Source organism: Castor canadensis, chromosome 13, assembly GCF_047511655.1.
Source record: "Castor canadensis chromosome 13, mCasCan1.hap1v2, whole genome shotgun sequence".
In the NCBI taxonomy this organism is placed as follows: Eukaryota; Metazoa; Chordata; class Mammalia; order Rodentia; family Castoridae; genus Castor; species Castor canadensis.
This window is the reverse complement of record NC_133398.1, coordinates 34,594,300-34,616,179: the sequence shown is the minus strand read 5'-3', so window position 1 is coordinate 34,616,179 and position 21,880 is coordinate 34,594,300. Positions and strand designations below refer to the sequence as shown.

General features: G+C 49.4%; 1 protein-coding gene across 1 annotated transcript in view; it reads right to left on the bottom strand.

Annotated features, from left to right (window-relative positions):
• The window catches only part of Gabbr2 (gamma-aminobutyric acid type B receptor subunit 2), a 342,858-nt gene that overhangs the window by 9,074 nt on the left and 311,904 nt on the right, over nucleotides 1–21,880 (bottom strand). Inside the window, exons 14-17 of the mRNA XM_074051393.1 lie at nucleotides 8,552–8,662; nucleotides 5,330–5,554; nucleotides 2,866–3,048; nucleotides 572–701 (exon numbers count right to left, since the gene is read on the bottom strand). Of these exons, the coding sequence (XP_073907494.1) occupies nucleotides 572–701; nucleotides 2,866–3,048; nucleotides 5,330–5,554; nucleotides 8,552–8,662 (649 nt within the window). The remainder of the gene's footprint in view (nucleotides 1–571; nucleotides 702–2,865; nucleotides 3,049–5,329; nucleotides 5,555–8,551; nucleotides 8,663–21,880) is intronic.

The following is a 21,880-nucleotide window of genomic DNA, read 5'->3' as shown; positions in this document are numbered from 1 at the left end:
CCAAAAAAAAAAAAGGGTTTAGTACTTCACATATGGGGAGTGCCAGTCTGACTTCCAGATCTTTGCAGGGGATGCACGTTTCCAAACAGCCTAGTTATAACTTAGTATAGGTTATTACTAGGTTAGTTATAACCAATAATCTTTCAGATTTTTGCTGAGAGCAAGGCAAGAAGTGAACTGTGTTGTGGTTTGCATTTCCCAGGTGGCCAATGAGGTTGGATATCATTTCAAATCTTACTGTTCTTTTTTGTATATTGATAAGGTGCTTCTGAAACTGAAATACTGTTCAGAGTAAATATAAATTATTTTCTGAAAGCAAAAGGGAAAATGAAATGTGTCCCTGTCAGTACACTGGGAACAGGAGAACACCTGCCCATTGTGTACATGCGGACCTGGCCCTAAGGATGAGAAGTGGAAGCCCAGGTCAAGGCAGGAGGACTCTGAGCAGACATTGAACTGTGACCAGGAGCAGGGTTTCCAGCTGCTCTAGCTCAGCGTGTAACTTCCCACCAGTCCCTGCCCCCTCTGAGACACCTCCTTTCACCTGTTTGCAGACCCTGCCTCCTCTCACCTGTGCTCTCTGTGAAGTTCCCCAGGTTGAGGATGTCGTTGAGCTCCTGGTAGTGGTTCTGTTTGATGTAGGTGGTCTTTTCTGGTGTGTCCTGCAGCTGCATGGTGACTTCCTCCAAGTCTTTATCCAGCTAGAAGACAAGGCTCCAGCTGAGTCAGTCTCCTGCCCAGCCCCTGCCCAGCCCTGGCAGCTCAGCCTGGAAAGCCGAGAACGGGCCAGGGCCTCTGCATCAAGAGAAGCTGTGATGAGAGAGGGACCTGTGTAGGCCTGAGCCTTGATGGAGGAGCCAAGAAAGCCCAGGGAGGCAGGGTGGGGAAGAGATCTACCCATGGAGTTGGAGAAGTCTAAGACAAACCCAGGGTTGCCCTTTACTGGCTCATGGGTCTCGATTTCTTTATCTGCATATGGGCTAATCACAGTGCCTGCCTTGTGTGTGTGTGTGTGTGTGTGTGTGTGTGTGTGTGTGTGTGTGTGTGTGTGTGTGTGTGTGTTGGGGGTGAGATTAAATAAGATGATGCATACAAAGTTCAGCCTAGTGCCTGACCCATGATGAGGTGACCTGGTACTATAGCAGTATTGCTATGATCGTCATGACTGGTAGCTAACAGGACCCTCAGTGGTGAGGAGAGATATACAGGTCACACTGTCAAGAAGGCTCAGAGCAGCAGGGTCTCATCTGGAGTTCAGCAGGATGGTCCCAGCCATGCCCAGGTCATACAAAGATCAGGGACAAGTCCTGGGGCGAGCCAGCCCAGAGAAGCCTGGGGAGCACATGCATGGGTGGTGGTCGGGTGGTAGTTGGAGTGGGTGGTGGGCGTTCTGGTACAGGATAAGGGAGGGAATCTCATAAACTGTAAAGTGCTGTCAGGAGCACAGCCACGGTTTTCATGTGAAGAAGGAGACACCCTTTCCTGAGCGACTCAAATAGCAGGACTAGATCCAAGGTAGGGCCATAGTGGGCCAGACTGTTATTTGATTCCAGGAAAAACAACTCATCATTTCAGGTTTTCCCCAGTGGTTTGGATTTCCTAAAGTGATGGACTCTTCATTGCTAGAACACCCAAGAGGAAGTGCAATGTCAAGGGCCAGAGAGGTGGTTCTGCTAGTTACAGAAAGGTCTGATACTAAAGCAGAATTGGCAAAGGGCCTTGAAGGGCAGAAACCCAGAGGCTGGCTGTGGGCTCCCCTAGCCTAAAGTCATCATCTCAGGTGCATAGACGATGATAGGGGAGAACAGAGCTGCCCAACTGGGACCCCTGTCTTCAGAGAAATAAACTTTCTTTGGGCCACCCTCTCTCTCTCCCTCTCTCCCTTCCTTCTTTTCCTTTCCTTTCTGGTAGTACTGGAGTTTGAACTCAGGGTCTTATGCTTACTAGTCAAGCACTCTACCACTTGAGTCATGCCTTCAGCTCTTTTTCCTTTAGCTTGTTTTTCAGCCCACCTTGGACTGTGAGCCTCCTACCTCTGTCTCCCAAGAAGCTGGGATTACAGCTGTACACCATCATGCCCAGCTTGGTTGTTGTTTTTTCTTTTTCTGAGAATAACAAAAACTAACTCACTAACTTTTGTCCAGACTGGCCTGGAACTGCAGTATCGCCACCTTCTATGAAGTCTTTAAGCCACTTTCTTCTGGAGCAAGTTACTGCAACTTGCCCAGCCTCCTGACCCTTTCCTTTGTTCCTGTCCTGTCCTCCTCACTAAGTCAGCATTCCTCTATGACTATGATGCACAGTGCCCAGATGGGGTCCAGTCAGAGCTCGTGACCACAAGGGAGAGTGAAGAGAGGGAGGAAACCAGTTTCTACTCCTTGAAAGTCCAGAATTTGAGGTTTGGCTTAGACATAAAGGAACCTGGTTGTGGCCTGTCTGTAAAATTCAAGAACCAGTTAAGAACCATGGGACAAGGGGGAGGTCTGCTGCAGCACGGCCTTCCTCCAGAAAAGACTCTTGGCCTCCATTTTTCTCCCAGCACATAATGAACATGTTGGGGCTTTCGATGTGGCTAATCTGGAAGCTCACAGACCTCTGCATGCTGTCTTTCTAAAAATATGTTGAATCAGACACTGTGGGATTCCAAAACCCTGGGCCGGGTGGGTCATAAACTTGCATCAAATTTGATGAACTGCTTCTCCCTGGTTTCTGTTACCCCAGCTCTCATAGCCATAAAGACAGCAGGTAGGACCAGCTGCCCCAGCACAAGGATCCTCCAGAGAAATATGGTAGGTGGGTAGCTCTGGGGCTGGGTCAGAGGAACTCCAATGTGAGGCCAGGGTGGGCTGCGGACACAGGACATACCTCTGTGATCTTCATCCTCAGGCGGTGGTTCTCCGACTGCAGGCCTTCCAGGCGTGACGTGCTCGCCTGGTTCACACTGGTGACAGATGTGGATGTTTTTGAGTCTTCTTTCTTCTGGTTCTGGGTGAACTGGAATCGCCTGTTCTGAGTGGCTGCATCTGGGTTTGTCCTCAGAGTGATGAGCTGAGGGGACAGAGGTGGGCTTGATGAGTGAGCTCTGAGTTCTTCCTTCCGTTCCCCTGCTGCATCCCCTCACTCCAGCAGGTCCTGTACTTCAGGCCCCAGAGGGCCCGGGAAGGAGATAGGGTGGGAGTCAAGAGCCCTGGGCTTGGGCCAGACTCTGCCATTTGCTTGGTCATTAGTTCTGTCACTGGCAAAAGCAATTTTTTATTAGGAGTTTAAAACACACCCACATTTATTATATTACAGTTTCTGTAATATAATAAATATTATATTTATTGAGGCATGGCTTAGCTGCATCCAAAGACATTTTTAATGTAGGACAAAAAGTTGTCACTTGATCCAGATTTTATGCATGTTGTCTAGAAACATCTCTGCATTATGACAGACTCTGGCCCCAGCACTTCAGAGCAAGAGCTGAGAGAGCCATGGCCTCTGTCTGCCAGGATCTCTCAGTCCCAGAGTGGCATGTAGCTGAAGAAGGACTCAGCTGTCCCCAGGTTGGAAGGTATCGAGGACTGAGGGCCCAGCAAGTGCTGTGCTCAGTGGAGGGTCTGGAAGGATGGTGGGGTAGGGAACTCTGGGGGAAGAGCTGGCAGATACAGGCGCAGGGATGTCTGGGGCTTGAGGCACTTAGGGGAAGGTCAGTTTGGGTGCTGGACATGGTTTTCTGGGAGGACTGGAGGATCCCTGAAGGTCCTGAATGCCAGCATCAGGAACTTGGTCCAGGAGGGCAATGAAGAGTCTTCTTTATTGTTTTACAGGATAGGTGCAGGCCAGGAAGTTGTGGCACTGTCCTGGAGCCTGGGCAGAGTAGACAACTAGAGGAGAAGAGTTGTACAACAGAGGTCATCAAGGTCAGCCCTGGAATCAATGGGGTTGGGACTGCTGGTCCCTATGGGCTGGAGGTACCACAGGCACCTGTTTCCCTAGTGGGACCTACTGCTCTCTCCTCTTCCCATCCCTGCAGCAGGGGCCCTTCACTTGGGCAGTAACTCCTTCCTGACTACTTCCTGCCCCTTCATTATCCCTGAGACCTCCTGAGGTCAGGCTTTGCTCTCTACAGACCCTCCGCAGGGGGTTCTCTTGCTTGCTACTACAAGGATGATGTTTGCAAATTATCTTTCAAGGTGATCCTGAAGGTCAACCCTTTGGCTCTATGGAAATTAAAAGTGGATATTAAAAGTGTGTTTTTTTTTTCAGTCCATTAATACCAGTTCGACGACTCTAGCTTTAGGGGATAATTATAAATAAGGAAAATGTGTTATGTAGAAAACATGTTCCCTTATAATAGGAAAATCCGCAAATAACTGTCATGTTCACCCATAGGGAGTAAATGGACACGTACATGATGGACCGCCTCCTCAATGGTGGAATGTGGAAAATGCAAAGGACAAAGAGTGAAAGAGGCAAGCTACAAAATAGAATGTGTGCTATAGTTACAGTCCTGTCTCAGAAAGCATCACTTTCCAGTCTTTAAAAAACAGAAGAGGGACTGGAGATATGGCTCAAGTGGTAAAGTGCCTGCCTAATAAGTGTAAGGCCCTGAGTTCAAACCTCAGTGCCACCAAAAAAGTAATTAAAGGTTCTTTAAAAAAAACCAAACAAACAGAAGACAGGCAGGAAACAAATAAAAAAAAAAAATGAACAGTGAAAGATACCCAAGCAAACATGAACAGCTTTGTGACTTTGGGCTGACAGAAGCAGATGTGATCACTGAGAAACCACGCGTTCTCTGCCCTTTCTGAACTTTTGCTAATGTGAACTGCCATCACTGTGGTTTGGATATAGCTTAAGTGTGTCCCCCAAGAGTTCTTAGTGTGGCAGATGAGATGGTGTGACCTTTAAGAGCTGGGGCCTTGTGGGATGTCCTTGAGTCACTGGAGATGTAACTTGGAAGAGATCAAGGTAGATCTTGGGACTGAGTTGGTTCTCAGGAGAGCAAATTGCTATAGAAGTTGTTATAAGAATGAGCCCAGCCCTTGAACTGCTCCCTGAATTTGTCTCAAGGTGTGATCTCTTCCTCCCACATGGGGAGGTGTCATATTGTGACACCATTGCTATCAGATCCTCACCAGACCAGGGCCAGCGCTGGCACCAGGCTCTTGAAATTCCAAAAACTCTTTTTCTTTATAAAGTTAGTCAGACTCAGGTATTGCATTATAGTAACAGAAAGTTGACGAATACAGTCATCATGATGAAAAAAAGAATGTGTAAAACTTGTAGAACGTGAAGAAAGCCCAGCAATCATTTGAAATGGAGTCAGAGGCCAGAAGCTAAATACCTTAGGCACAAACACCAGACAGAGGGTGATGGTGCTGCAGAAGATTATGACCAGAGCCACGATGCAGAACTGCACATTGGGCTGGTCCCGGGTCAGGAAGGAGACAGCGGCGCCAATGATACACATGATTCCCACGTTGTAGACGCTCATCCCGATGTACTTGCTGTCGTTGAGAGCGGGGATGCTGACGTTGCGGGTCTCCCAGGCTAGGAAACAACCGAACAGCTGGAACAGTGAACAGAAGGGGAGATGGTCATTACCAAGTGGCAGCACATGCTTGTCACTCAAGAAGCTGCTGAACAGAGGGCTGCTTGGGAATTGGGGGGCTGGGGGAACTCTGATGTCAGCCAGGTCTTATGGATGCCACCATCTGTCTCCACTGTGACCCTGAGTTGCCTTCCACGGGGAAAGTGCAGACTGAGGGTGTGACAGCTGTCCCGTTCTCCTTCTCCCCCACAGCTGGTTCATGCACAGACCTGCCAGAGGCCACCGAGGGAAAGAACTCCATATATTACCTTGAGCTCCCCTCACTCTCTAGGGGAGGTCCAGAGAGGAGGAAGGGCCTGCTCTTGATAACTTTTTCCCTGGGCTGGCACTGAACCTCCGCAGGAAACCAGCAGCCCAGGATGCCGATGTTGAGTGAGGGACGGGAACCACTGGCTGATGACAACCTACACTGTGCTGGTTTCTTCACGTAGGATCTGGCAGTCCCACGGGGGCTGAGCCACCTCACTTCCTGGGATCCATGACAGTGAGTGCAGTGCTGGATGGGTACCTGAGACTCTGGCTGTGTGACAGGGACTTGGTGTGTTCTTCTCTCTGCCATACTGCTTGGTAGGCCACCAAACCACCATGAGAGTCTCCACCACAAAGCATGAGTGCATCTGGGGACCTGGTGGTTGGCTACAAATCTCCAAAGAATGTCAGGAGAGAGTAATGCATTCCTAGGCTTCAAGGAGTTACATGGAGGTGGGTTTCAGCTGAGGACAAGGATGAACTTTCTAGAGAAACAACCCATATGTAGAGGGTTGAATGGTGGCCCTAACAAATTATGTCTACATCCTGATCCTTGGAAGCTGTGATTGTGACCTTAGTGTGAAAAAGGGTCTTTGAAGATACAATTATCAATCTTGACATGAGATCACCCCAGACTATCTGGGTGGTCCCCAAATCTAATGGCAAGAATTGGGAGAGAAGAGGAGAAGCCATGTGAAGATGGAGGGAGAGACTGCAGTTATGCAGTCACAAACCAAGGGATGCCTGGAGCCATTGTCACTGGAAGAGACAAGGAAGGAGTCTTCGCAGAACCTACAGAGGGAGCACAATCTTGCTTTGAATTTGGACTTCTGGCCTCCAGAACTTTAAGAGAGCCCATTTCTGTTCTTTTTTTTTTTTTTAAGCCACTATGTTGTGGCTTAAAAAGCCATGCTTGTTATGGCGGTCAAAGGAAAGGGACCCACCATCCATTTGATGCGCAGGCTGCTTTGAAAGAGATGAGTTCCCATCTCTAGAGCAATGGAAGCTGTTAGTGAATGGACACTGCTGGGGATGCTCAGGGGCCTGCAGGGCTGTACATGCTCTTTCTAGCCTTGAGAGTCAGTGCTTCCAAGACAGAAGGGGTAGAGGGAATGGTGGGATTTTAGCCATAAACACTATGGACCAGGCGTGCGGCACACAGTTCCTTGTATCCACTGTCAATGGCACAGAGCATGTGTGCTGTCAAATACAACTTTTATTGATATGGTTCAGCTGGAGGCAGTAGCTTCACTGGAAGAAACAAAGTCATCTGCAACCACTTTTGGAAGTAGGTGGAAAAAGATAATGAATGATGAAAACATGGCAGATAAATCCAGTTTACCGATGTCAAAATGATTCACCGTGATCTAACTTCATGGAACATCAGAATCAAGGCTGGGAAGATCATGGAGAGAGTCTACTTTCACTCTCTTTATTCAACCAGGCCTGGAGCAAACTCAGGGCACTGACTCTTCATGCTTACTGTGATGGGATCTCCTCCTCCTAGGGCCTCCATTACCTCTGTGGCCACTACTGCATGCTGGAGCAACTTTGCCTGTGACTGATGGGTGTGGGTCACCCATGTCTGACAGCTGTTCCATGTTTTTGGTTACCATGTTCCCTGTGTGTATTCTTGTCCCATCCAGGACCTTTGGTCAAGCCTTCAGGGTCCTATTTCCACTGTGGACACATCCTATGGACACCTGCAAGGTCACTACCCTGTGGGGTCCAGATAACGGCACAGGGGTCTGTTGCTTTCATGAGGTCTCAAAAGACCTCTATAGAAACAGTCTCAAGTGCTTTGAAGTGGGGAGCAGTCTTAGCCTAGGGTGTCCTAACATATGTCCTTCTGCTGTGGCTCCTTGGAGGACAAAGGGCAAATCACTAACAGTTCTGTGAAGCAGCACAGCTAAGAATGTTCTAGGCAGCCCCCAAAATTCCAGTTTCTTCAACTATTGGAGAGGGCTTTGTTCTTGGCCTCTAAGTGGGGTCCACACAGAGGCAGATGGTGGCTTAACCTGGAAAGGGTGCAGTGGCCAGCTGCCTGTCCCCAGAGGGATTTAAGTGGAGGCATGACTTACACAGGGGAAAAAAGACTGAAGATTTACCTGGGCTAAGGTAGGATAGGGTTGAAATCCCATCACTGTGCTATTTGGGTTTAGTATGGGATCTTTGATTTAACAGATAGGTAGAGGGTAAGAGTCCTGGGTTCAGGGACTGGAGGTCACCAGGTAGCCTTCAGCTGATCATTAAACCTCTCTGATGGAGCCTTACTTTCTTCACCTGTAAAATAGGGGTGATTCCACTCACCCCATGGTTATAGAGAGGCTCTGATGGCACGTGGATGGGGGTACATGAGGGACCCAGTAGACTGTTGTTCCTGGAGCAGTAAGGGACAGTTGTGAGGCATACTCACAGGTCTTAGGGTTACTTCCTGTTAAGATTTTTGACTTTGCTACTTACTAGCTGAGTGATCTTGGGTAAAATACTAACCCTTAGTGTCCTCCTCAGGGAAATGGGAAAGTTATCTGTACCTGTCTCCTAGGGCTGTTGTGGAACCTGAAAAGATACAGCAGGAATTGAGCCTAGCAGAGAGTAACTGGTTAGTCTTGGGGGCTTTGTTTATTCTTATGTTGACAGAGGCCTCTAGGAGAGAGGGGCCCAACAGAGAAGTGTCCTTGTCTTTGCCTCCAGCTCTGCACTTACCATGAGAAGCCCCTTGTAGGCATAGACGATGCCAAGCCAGATGGTCATGTGGGTGTTTTCGCAGTGTTCCAGGAGTGGGCGGATTGAGATGTCCCGTCCTGCTGGGTCCGGCTGTGTAAAGAGAAAACAGAAACCTCAGGGATGGACTGGGTACTTTCCAGAAGCCAGGTCCTTCTGTGAGGGCTCTTTTCCATCCATGAGCCATATCCAGTGCCACCATTCAGGAGGACTTTTGAACCCCACTTCTGTGTTCTCACAGTATGGAGCTCAGGCCTCAAGTAGCATCAACTGCCTTCTGTTTTTTGGTCTCAATCCAACCCTGCACCATAGTTCTTTGTGTTCTTCCTGCCTGCCCAACTTGAGCCAGAGCTTGAGGCTAAGGACTGGGTCAGACCTGTCTTCCTCAGACTTAGCAAAAGACCTGGCCCAGAAACATCTATAATCTTTGTTGAAAGAGGGAGGGAGAGAATTATGCACAATTTTAGCTCAGGAGGTCTTTGAGTGTCTTTGGGGCTAACTTGGGCATCTGGAGACAAGAAGTATATTGGCCCAGTCAAGCATGGATCCTGCCAAGCCCTTCTAAGGAGACCTGCATTTCAGAAGCAGAGGGGGCAGCCATGTTGACTCATCCTGGGCCAGAACTGACTGGACAAAGGGTACCTGAATCCAGGCAGCCAATCCTGAGGCTGATCAGAGATCTATGTTTTCCTAGTACAAAGTTGCTCTTGTGATGACAGAGAGAATCCTACCCAAATACATTCTCTCAGAAATTTAATTGGGAAACTGTTGGAGAGAACCAGCCGGATGGTGGCAAGAGGAGAAAAAGACCCTAAGAAATGAAACAATCTCTACTGTACATTTATTTTTCAGAACCATTTGAGAGTTAAGTTGTAGACATGCTAACCCTTTACTCCTAAATATCTCAACATGTATTTCCTAAGAATGAAGAAATCCTATTACACATACACATGAGATTCAGGAAATTTAATTAATTATCTAATATTATCTAATAGTAGCCATTTTCAAATTTTACCAACTGGTCCCATAATACTCTATAAGGCGAGTGCGGATTTGCCAAAGCAGGACCCATTCTAGGACCATGTGCTAGATTTACTTTTTGTCTCTCTGGGCTCCTTTAAATTCAAACAATGCCTCCACCTTCTTTGGTCTTTCATGTCACTAGCGTTCCTGAAGAATCCAACTCAGTTATTTTGTAGAATGTTCCTCCATTTGAGTTTGCCATGACTGTGTTGTCACCATTGGATTCAGTTTACATTTCAGCCAGGAAGCCTATGTAAGTGATGTCCTCGCCTCCCTGGTGCTTCACCTCGGGGGCACTTGATGGCACTCTGTCCTATTACTGGTGGTGTTAACAATGGTCACTTGGTTGTGGTGACATCTGCGAGGTCCCTCCACTTGACCATTTCCCCTTTGTACTTAAATAATAACCTGTGGGAGCCACTCTGAGAGCATATGAATATCCTGCTCCCATAGACATTAGCTCAGGGACTTGGGCTGCCATTGATGATTCCTGCCTGAGTCACAATCCTTTAGAAGGTGTGAACGGGGGATTTGCTAATTCTATTGTCTCATTTGAATACTTCACATTCTATGCACTCAAGAGCTTTCATTTCCTCCCACTTACTTACAGATTCATGGGTTCCTTTGTAATTCAACGTCTTATAACCGATTGCTATCCTTATTCATTTTGATGCTCAGTTTTTTCCAGATTTGGCCAGTGGGAAATTCCTTCATGTTACCAACTATATGTTTTTCCTGACATGTTCCTATAATTTTCTTTTTGTGGGAATGGGGTTTGAACTCAGGGCTTCTCACTTGCAAAGCAGGTGCTCTACTGCTTGAGCCACACTTCTAGTGCATTTTGGTCTGGTTATTTTGGAAATGGGGTCTTGTGAACTATTTGTCTGGCTGGCTTTGAACATTGATCCTCCCGATTTCAGCCTCCAAAGTAGCTAGGCTTATAGTGAGAACCACCAGCACTCGACTGTTCATATAATTTTTTTTTTTTTAAGCCCTTTCTTACTTCCTGGCACAAGACATTTTAGAATCTCTTTGCATTTTTTCTTGCTCTGGCCTTAGAATCAGCCATTTCTTGGAGGAGTCCCGGTTCTTGTTAGTGGATAGTGGTGTTTAGAAACCATGTCTGACCACTTGATGTGCTCACATTTCCAGAGTGTCATTACCTTTAAGATGTATCTATCTATCTATGTGTCATTTACTGAATCTTTCATCTACTTACATCTAATTTCTCTCTCTGCCATCTATCTATCAATTTGTCTATCTACTTATATCTGTCTATCTATCTATCTTCTCTAATCTGCCTCTCTATTGTCAATCTGATCTATTTCTCTAATCTGTATCATCTCTCTCTGTTGCATATGTACACATAGGGCTCTGGCTTCCAACAACATCACAATATTTACTTGCTTAATTCTGCAGAACTGATACATAGATATATCGTTGACAACAAACTTACTAAGCAAAGTGGGAGATTTCTTTGCAAATCTCTTTGCTTTTCATACAGATTTCACAGAGGATGTGGTGTTCTGCCAGGATTGTCCTGTTGAGGCCTGACAGTAAGGGGTGGACATCCCCAGGGCCAATCACTGGGAAGAAGGGGCACTTTGAAGGGCCCAGAGGAGTAGAAGGCAGGCTTTGGCAGGGGGGGCTGGAAAGCCTAGCTCTTTTGGCTCTGCTCTCTATGCCTATTTTGGCAGGTACTGCCTGGGCTCCTTGAGAGGGGAAAGATGGAGCTCCCATGTGAAGCAGGAAGAGCTGAGGGGCGGAGCCTTGGGCTCAAGCCATTTTGTCACCAGATCCCCAGCTGCACGCTCTCTTAGGCTTGCTTTCCCTGCTGCTGTCCCAAGCCACAGCAAGCCTTAGCTTGGCTTTTTTGGTTCCATAAGCATTGAGTCCATACTTAGGCTGGAGTGCTAGAGGGGACAGCAGGGTCCCCTGAGTTTTCTGCAGTGGAAGACACCCTAGGGGTGGGGTGATCTCCAGAAACCAAAGTCAGAGTGATCTGGGCTACAGATTTCCTTTCTACTGCTACCCAGGAGCTGGGCTGCATTCACTGTGGGTAATGGGGGTTTCCTAACATCCTTTCATTGTTTAATTAGAGAGGTGGAATGGACTTGGTCCCAAGGTCAACAGTGACTTGGCGTCAGACTCAGGGTTTCTCCAGTTTCTGATAATCATGCAGACAGCAGAATGCAGCAGCACAGGCCATGCAGTGACACACAAGTAGCAACACTATTAGTGATGATTGCGTTTGTTGTTCTACAGTGAAAGGCCATAATTTGTTATGGACTCTCAGAGTCTTGGTGGACAGAGATATCATACACCATTGTACAGGCAAGGAAACTCTGTTTGTGGGAACCTGACAATAATTGCCTGGTTTACATACCCTGGTGATGGCTGCACTTGTGTGTGTGTGTGTGTGTGTGTTGTGCTGAGGACTGAATCCAGGGCCTTGCACATGCTAGGCAAGCGCTCTATCACTGAGCTTTATCTCCAGCCCTGCACAGTTCTTTTATCTGAACCAGAGCCTTCTCCTGGGCCCCTACCCACCGCTGCCTGTCTTTCCCCTCAGACTCTCAGCATAACTCCAAGCTGTCTCTGCATCAGGAGGGAGATCCACGGAGATCCACGGAGATCCACGGAGATCCACGGAGAGGGTACACAACACTGTGCTTCCCTCCACGAGTGGCTGTGGGTCTGAAGCCTGCTGGAGTTTGCACTGACCTGCAGGCCTAAAGGTGAGATCAATGCTCCAGGGACTGCTGTGCCAGGTCTGCTTGGCTCTCAAAATAATGTCTTCCACTGGAGAGTTCCCGGGTCCTTTTCCCTTTGGGACGCTTCCATAGAACTGCTACAAGTTCTGCTTTCCTCCCTGCTGTCAACATACCACCCCTCTCCTCCATTTTTCCATCTTCGCCTAGTCTGACCTCTCTGAATCCTGAAATCCCAGTTCTTACACCTGGTCCTGCAGTTCCCCACCCGCCTCAACAACCCGGGGCACAGTTGGGCTGCAGAGGTAGGTGGGTGGGTAGCAAAGACAAAAGACCCACCGAGAGTTGAGACAAGACGGTGGTCCCCAGGGTGGTCAGAGCTGCTTACACCCCTCCTCCCAATTTCCTAGTTGCTGACCTGGAAGTAAACCTCCAAAATCTTGTTATTCACACCGCCCTCATGCAGCCCCATCTCTGTACCCCAGGACACAGGCAGCCGTGAGGGGTACTTTTAGGAGCAATGAGGTCCTTTTGAGACTGGGGGATGGGGAGTTTAAATAGTCATGTGACTTGTACTGAATCCCAAGGCAAGCTGAGCAAACCTGCCTCTTGTTGGATCCACCCAGATTCTACTGGGACTGGTTACCTGGTCTACCAGTTCACCTATAGCAAGAGAAGCACCCAAGTTGGGGAATGTGATGGGTTGGAAGCCACCATTCTGAACGATGCTAACGTGCGTCATTGTCGTTCACCAAAGCACCACTAGAGGGCACCAGCAAACTGTGTGGAGGGTCCAGTCCTGCTTGGTGGATGACCTACCCCTTTATGAGGACACAGAACTACTTCTGTGGTTTAGCGGCTGCAAGTGGTGAGGTGATCAGCAGCACGTGACCCACACCACGGTGGAAGCACCCATCGGTCTTTAACTGAGTCCGGATGTCCAGGCACTATGGCACACCAACTCCGCAGCTTGCAGGATCCCTGTTGGGGGATGCTGGAGAGGGAGGGTACTGTAGGGGTCTTTGCCATTGTGGGCTGTCCACACAGCCCAGGATCAGCCCATAAAGGGCACCAACCCTGGCAGATGGCATGCTGGGATCTCACAGCAGGGTTAGTAGTCCTCTGTACAGCTGTGATGACTGCATCTCCACTGACTTAAGAATGCTTTCTTTGCTCCAGATGAGTGGCCTGCAGGGACTTGTTCTTTTTTCTTCCTTACATGCTTCTCACTGGGGCAGTTACCTAAGTAATCATTCATTTATCCATTCACTCATTCATTCATTCAGTACATGACCATTGAACACTACCATGCCAGGTACTGTTGCTGGCTTGGTGACACCACAATGACCAGGACAGAAGACAGGCCTATCCTCATGGGTCTCTCATCCTAGTGAGACCAGGCTGGTTTCAAAAGAAGTGGACTCATAGGAAGAGTACATTGTCTTCACCCACAGACAGAAGCAGTCAGGATCGGGCTCTGTAGTGCCAGCCATGTGCTGGCTACTCACATCATTTTGTTGAAACTTCTGAAGACTCCAGCAAGGTGTTATGCTTATTTTACAGATGAGGAAGCGAGGTTAAGGGACTTGCCCAGGATCTCCAGCTGGAAGTCTTAATTCTGAGATTAAACTCAGGCCTGTCTGACTCCCAAACCAGTGTTCCTCCCATCCTCACCACACGCTTTTCCCAATCTGTCCTGCCCCTCATCAGCACTGTCAAACTCCAAAGAGACAGGTGGGAATAAAGCTGCCCTGTGCTCCAGGGAGGACCAACTTCGTTGTTAGGCACTCATTAGTAGCTTGAATCCTGAGCGCTGGGAAGGCTGTGCTTTGGTGCCGCAAGCTGAATTCAAACTGAGAAATGGTCTTTCCTGCCTGCCGGTGTGCTGTGCCCAGGAGAGAGGTGGTGTCTGTCTGTGATGGCCAGAGGGCAGAAGTGCTCAACCTGGCTCTTGGAGGACATTGCTCAGCGGGAGGCACATGAAACTGCCCGGGAAAGCCTCCCTCAGCTGTGCATGGGAAGGAGAGCAGCCGGCCTGAGTCACTTTGCAGGAAGCAGCTAGTCACGGTGTGGGTCAGTGGCCCCGGCACACATCCTGCTCTGTTGTGCTGCACAAATGGACTAGCAAGGGATCAGGGCATGGGTGGAGGTGTTCAGGCCTGAAAAGTGCAAGGTCTTGGTTCTGCTACAGAATTCTTGTGTGGTCTTGGGCAGGCCCTTTTCCAAAGCTCAGTTTCCCATCTGCAAAGTGAGCCCACAGGTTAATTTACATGTAGTTAATATGAGCTGGATCATTGGAGGAGGGTGATAACCACCCTCCATTTATTTGTTCCAAATCGACTCATTCTGTGTTTGTCACAAGCTGGTTGGGTCACGCACCTGATTAGGTCCTGGGACGCATGGTGGGGCTCACCTCCTTGGAGCGTACATTCTAGTGGACACAGATATCTGACAAACCACGGAGCCCACCGTGGATACCAGTGGTGACAAGTGTTCCCAAGGAGAATACCAAGGTCCTTTGAGAAGTACGGTCAGGCGAGGGGACTACTTCAGGTCAGCTAGTCTGGGAAGGCGTTTCTGAAGTGGTGACGTTGGTCTGAGACCTGAAGGATGTGAAAACCTAGGAAGGGCAGGTGGAAGAACCTGAAATGGCAAAGACTTCACGGTGTTTGGAATGACACGGAGCCAGTGTGGGTGGGGTGTGGCAATCTAGGACCAGAGTGGGGTCTCACAGAATAACGTGACCATGTCACACAGGCCACTGGGGACAATGCAGACACAGGTCTAGGCACCGCCCTTTGACAACAAGGCCTTTAAGGGGTTTTAAACAAGGGTGGTGGTGGTGGCATTTGGTCCTCAGATTAGAAGTTGTCTTGTTGAGAATGAGGACACTCTGTCACGTGCAAGTCTCTAGCACAGAGAGTAATGGCTCAGCACAGGGCAGATGTGACACAGTGACTCTGGCTTCCGACCCTGCATCAGACCTCTGTGCTCTGTGTCACTGGTTGGGGTGGTCATGGCAGGTGGGGCTGTGCTGGAATTCAGGTCCTGGCAGTGAAGACTATGGGTGGAGATGGTGTGTTTGAAGAGTACCATGCACTTCACCCAGTCATGGGCCTCTTGGCTCCTTCATCCTGTGGCCTTTTAGCCTGCTGCTCCTGTGTGTGCCTCAGGCTCCTGGGCCCGGCCAGGGCTCCTTTAAAGGAGGGGGCACCTGCCTCCCTTCCACCTGTGACCAGCTCCCAGCAGCTGCTTTGCAGAATTTTGTCCTGGGACCACTAATGCCTCTTTAAAATTCAAAGTCAATTTTTAAATCAGGGCTGGGGATGGAGCTCAGTGGTAGCTCGCTTGCCTAGCAACTGGTCCCCAGCACTGCAAAAAAACAAAAATAAGACTTCCTAAAAAGCCACCATGGTAAAAGTGGTAGGTTTTATCCTTGGAGTGAGCAGGTGTATACATGAGTGTCTGTGCATGCTGGTGGAGTGTTTGACCTTTATGGACCACATTTCAATGCCCTGAGATGCCTCTTTCTCTGGGGAGCAGGTGAGTGGACCCTGTGTCCTTTGGTGGAGATGGAGAACCCCATCAAGGGAGCCTGGCAGAGAGGGGAAAGGGCCTGGAGTTCTGGACCCAAGTCCACTGCATGTCAGCTGTGTGGCTTTGCACACATCTCTGAGCCTCTCTGAGCCATGACTGCCTCATCTCCATCCTCCCAGGGCTGGCAGGGAGATCAAGGAAAGTAAGCGGTGTGTTTACAGTCTGGAGAAGCTGGAAGCCTGCTCCTGATGTGTCAACCATCATTATTATCTCCAAATGCAGAGAGTCACAGAGTGCTGGAGCCAGGAGGAACCTTCCAGATCCCGCAGGGGTTGGACTGCTGCTTATCTTCACGGCAGCAGCCCCACATCTCTGAGGCAGCAAACCTAGAAGCTGTCATTTTAAGGTAAGAATTTCTTTTTGAGCATTTGATTGCAAGTTTGGGTGATTTCTTTTTTCAGAATCACAGATCTGGAAGGGACATGTGAGATCACCCCCGGGAGTTCTCAAGGGGGCTCTTTTAGCAGGTTTTCCTTTGTGACTGCAGAGTGTAGTTCTTTATGCAAGGGGGCGTCTATGTGGTGCTGGGCACCCAGATCCCCTGGACCCTGGACACTAAATGCCATGGGTGTTCTCTAGTCACTGAGGCAGCCCGAATCTTCCCAGGAGGCCCCTGCTGTCGTGGGGAGTGCAAATGTCCAAGGTTGCCTGGTTCTTGTTGGAGCAGCATGATTGAGTACAAAGGTCTGCTTGCTGACTTGGGGAGACAAGTCCCTTACCCCCAAGGCCTTTCAAGGGCCAGCCCTGGTGACTGCATGGTGGTAGTAAGGCAGGATAGCTCAGGGAAATTGAGGCAGGAGATAAATACTGTATTAGTGAACAGTCTGGGTAAAAGTACCCAGGCACTATTTTCTTTGCTTTAAGCCTTACACCCCCTCACTAACCTGCAACATTTACTGAAATGACAAGAACCTGGTGTCCCCTCAGCCTTTCTCATTCCTTCCTGCCCACCCCAGCTCCCACCATCCAGCCACCTGGGGAGATAGATGTGCCCACCTGGGTGGAGTTGTCCTTGCCCCTCCCTTGTGCCTCCTTCCTCATTTGGTCACCTCTCACTGTCCAGCCCCAGAGATCATTCACATAGTCAACCTATGCCCAGAGACCACCATGGCCCCCAAACAACAGGGAAGATGCGCAGACCTCCAATCCTGTGCCTCTGTGATGAGACCCCACTTAATCCATCCAGCCTCACCTAGGGCCCAGTCTTCCTCTGTCCTCTGGTGCCATTACTGTGCCATGTCCTTGTGGGTGACATCTGCATCTACTTCCTAGAGCCTGTGCAACTTTCTGAGGGTCCTCCACTCCCCCAGCTGTGAATGTCTGCCTGCCTGTCTTTCAGGGACTGCTGCCTGTGTCACAGATGCCTTGTTGTTGATAGTCTGCACTATCCCTCCTCCCCACCGTGTCCTTCCTCCTACCCCAACAGTGACTGTTCACTGTGGGTCAGCTTCTGTGCTAAGCATACCACATAACTGTTTCATTTCATCCCAGTCATTACAGTTGTAGTACGAGACATGCTGGGGACACTATATGGGGCTCAGAGGAGCTGAGTGACATACTCCAGGTTACACAGGAATGGCGAAGGATGGAGCAGGGACTTGAATCCAGGTGTGCTGAGCTCCTCAAACCTTCACTTTGACACAAACCTAAATCTTACCAACAGCATGCCCTGGGCATGGTGTGCAGGAAGGATTTGAGTGTCCCAAGACTGTGCTGCTCTCCTCCAGGTGGGCACAGGTGGGCCCACACCTACAGCCAGAGCAGCCTCTGTGGCCCCTGGCCCCAGTTGGCCAGAGACAGCCCTTTTCTGCACTTGCCAGGTTGGCACAGTCACTCCCCTTCTTCCTGTCTCTGTCACATCCCCAGGCCACAGGGGCTTTTTGTGGGGGTAACTGTCCCTGGGCCTGGTGACAGTGGTGGTGGTGGCTGGGGGGTGGCAGGAGTGAGCAGAGATCTCAGAAGGCCTTGTCTGAGTTGCCTAGCCTCCATTACTGCTCAGCTGACCTCTCTTGTTCCCAGCCGTTGAACTGAAGAAGCTAGGCTGCTCTTTTCAGCCCTGGCCTGGCCGTGCAGACGCTGAGTCTCATTACCTCCCCACAGGGAGCAACTCCTTCTGTCAAGTCCAAACCTGGCTTGGTGTGAATGGGGAGGTGACAGAACTAGGGTGTAAAGAGGCTTTCCACTAGGGCAGGATAGGCTGCTCTACTCACTACACTGTGGGTGTCCTCTCTACTTTTTGGCTCTCAGGTTCATTATCTCTGCTTCCCAGCCCTGGTCACTCAGTTGGGCCACTTTGCACAGGAGAACACTGCACCCAGAAGTGGGCTGGAGCTGACCCAAGGTCATGCAGCACAAAATCTGAGCAGCTAGCACTTGAGCCCGGGTGTCTGACTCCAAACCCCAGGGCCCCTTCCATCATATGTGCTTCTCCCCGGAACTCTGGCTATTTCTGGGAGCTCCCGCTCAGCAAGGAGAAAGGAAGATTGTTGCCTGGATGAACCTCAAGTGTCCCTGCTCTTATTCCTTACTGCCTTTTCAAGTTGACAACTGGCCCTTGGCTACAAGCAGCCTGGGAGATTACAGGGCACTGTGGTAATGGACAGCCAATGCCCTGTGTCCCAACCAGGACCCACAGGCTCACTCTGAGAACCATTTCTCCTCTGAGAAAAGCTGGAGTCACCTGTTGTTGGTCATTCCAGTATTTAAGCAAGAGCACAGGAAGACAAAAGACTACAATGCCAAGACACACACCCCAGGGCAAGGCAGTGAGAACAACACAGCCGATCCATCTCGCTGTGTCATTCAGGGAGCCACACAAGTTCAATGTTGCATAGGCTGTTCCAAAATAGGATGCTGTAATTGCTGCCACTGCCACACAGGCTCCAGGGGCGTGTGGGAATCCCTGGGTGGTCACAGGCCACGGAGTGTGTACTCCCTTCTCACACTGCAGTGGGGATCATGCTCTGGGCATTTCCTTCCTGCCTTGCCAGCACTTTCTCTCCACACGGTGACAGGGTCACCTGCGATGACACACTGCTCCAATGTCATTACACTATAAAGTTGTTCTCAACTTATCTCCAACATACCCTTTAGCAATGAGTATCTAGAAATAAACACATAAACTGAGCACAGTGGTCCCACCTGTAATCCTAGCTACTTGGGAGGTGGAGATTGGGAGGATTGTGGTTCCAGGCTAACATAAGCAGCTAGTAAGACCCCATCTCAACCAATGGATGTGGTGGCATATGTCTGACGTCCCAGCCACAATAGGAAGCACAAATAGGAGACCTATCTCAAAAATAACCAATGCCAACATAAATAAGTAACCAAACAAACATGTAAGGATAGTCCATATACTGTATGTATTCTTCGTAGAATCTGCCACAGGCTCCTCCAGCATTTCTTTGTATACCTCTAGTGATAAGACCCTCAGGCTCTCTACCTTTGAAGGAAGGCCAGTTTGTTTTCAATTAGGCAGGACTTAATTCTTTCTCATCCCAAACTGAATCTGTAGCCCAGGAGCTCCCTGTCTGGGCTGGCTGTGCCCTTGTGGCTCCTCCCTCAGCTCCAGGACAGCCCCTCTGTGGTTAGTGTCTCTCTAGACTTTGGTTCTCTGGCAGACATCAACTTTGCTATGAAGAAGCACTGTTTCTTCATCTTTCCCCACCTGGCTACCCTTGATCTTGTTGCTATCTCCCTAGGGTCTGGGAACCAGACGGCTGGCCCCTCCCGATGCCTAGTGCCCTATTGGCTTTGGCTGCAACAATAGTTGTGTGGATCCTGGCAGTCCACATGGTCACTGTCCAAACTCAGGGCAGTATCTGGGCTTGATACCATCACACACATGCATGCACGTGCACAACACACCCCTCTATGGTGTTCCTCAGAGACCTTAGGAACTGTACATCCTGTGACTCAGAACCACAGCTTTTCCTCTGCTGCCCAGGAGAAAGGCTCTGTGGCATCCTTGTCATCCTTTGTGGCCTCTCACATCTCTTTTTCCAGGCAGGATGTGCCACCGAGTGTGCAGTTCCCAAAACAGGCCACCAAAGGCCTTAATGGTCTCAGCACAAAATAATTTAAAACACCCAAATAAGCAGAGAACTGGGCAAGTCAGGGAAAAGACAGGGCTGGAAAGTAATTACAGGAATGGAGCCAGGTGCTGTGGCTTGTCTCTGTAATCCCAGCTACTTGGGAGGTAGAGATCAGAAGGAACAGGGCTCAAGGCCAGCCCAGGCAAAAAGTTAGGGAGATCCCATCTCAACCAACAAGCCAACCTTGGTGGCATGTCACCCCAGGGATGGGGTGGGGAAGGTGACACTCTATTAAAAATAATAACTAAAGCAGAAAGGACTGGCGGAGTGGCTCAAGTAGTAGAGTGCCTGCCTAGCAAGTGCAAAGGCCCTGAATTCAAACCCCAGTACTCCTGGGTGGAGGTGGGAGGCAGGGAAGAAAGAAAGAACAGGAATGTACCGCTAAGAAAAGTTAATGGGCTGGCAGAGTGCCTTAAGCAGTAGAGCACCTGCCTAGCAAGCGTGAAGCCCTGAGTTCAAACCCCAGTGCTGCCTTCCCCCACAAAAAAGGTTAAAATTGATCCTTTTTTTCCTTGAACGAAAGAATGCAATGTGACTTTGGCATTTACTTGGCATTTTCACTTGTATGATCTCATGGGCCCTGTAACAATCCCATTCATGGCAAGATAGGAAGTATTCGCACTTTTACAGATGAGGAAACTGAGGCTCAGAGGGGCTAAGGGGACTGACCAGAGGGAAAGGAAAAAACAGCAGAGACTGGAGCTCCTTGCTATCCTACTGCCCACCCATGGTTCTCAGTCCCTTTCTAGGTGGTTGGAGGTCACATGGCTCAATCCAGTGATGGGCTCTGGGCAGGCATGACATTTGAACTTTCTGGGCTGAAGCACAGAAGGGCTATTGCAAGATCCAAGTGCTGCTTTATTTAGAGCCCAGTTCCTGGAGGGCTCAGACTCCGGGGCTCTCTATTACCAGCCTGGCCAGGCCTGGCCCGCACAGAAGGGCAGTCACATGGGTTTTTATGCTACCGTGTGTCAGGCATTGGGCTGAGCACCTAGCAGGAGTCCTGTGAGGAAGGCACTACAGTTGTCCCTCAGTACTGTTGGTTCCAGAACCCCGACAGATGTTACAATCTGTGACTACTCAAGTCCCCTATATAAAATGGCCTCATGTTGGCTTGTGACCAAATACATGAACTCATCATGTCTACACGGCTTACAAACCCAACACGATGCAAATCGTTGTCATACCGTATTATTCAGAGACAAATGTGAAGAAAAGAAGTCTGTACACGTTCAGTCCAGATGCAATTTGCTTTTTTTCTCAGTATTTTCCATCCGTGTTTGTTTGCATTTGTGGATGTGGAAGCCAGGACTAGAGAGAGCTGATCTGTTTTTCCTCTGTTCTATGTGGGGAAACTGAGGTATGGAGAAGGGAAGTGCTTAGGGTGTCAGCACTGCTAAGGCCTGGGCAGCAGAGCCTGGGTATGTCTGATCAGAAAGCCTTCAGGAGCCTCAGCCCCAGGGACTTAGCAACGTGGTGTGCCAGCACCTGTGGGCTGAGTGCTTCCTTTGAAGATGGAAGACTGCACACTTCGTGTCCTCGTTCAGACTTTACGCCCCGCTATAACCCTGTGCCGTGGTTTATTATAGCAACACCGACTTGTCAATTTTAGGACAATACGGCCTGAAGTAAAATGGAGAGAAAACAGGGAAACATCTGGAACCCTTTTGACTTCGATCCTCATTATATCTGGTTTGAACTGTCCTTGTCCTCTCCAGTCCCAACTGGAACTGGAACTCCAACTGGCAGAGCCTAAGCGTGGCCCCCTGTTAAGTACCTTCTGAGGACCCTCCAGATGCACCCCTAAATTCTGTGCCTCAGCATATATAAAAATGAATAGAACACATGACAAAAGGGGCCAAGGAAGTTTGGGAAATGCTAATTAA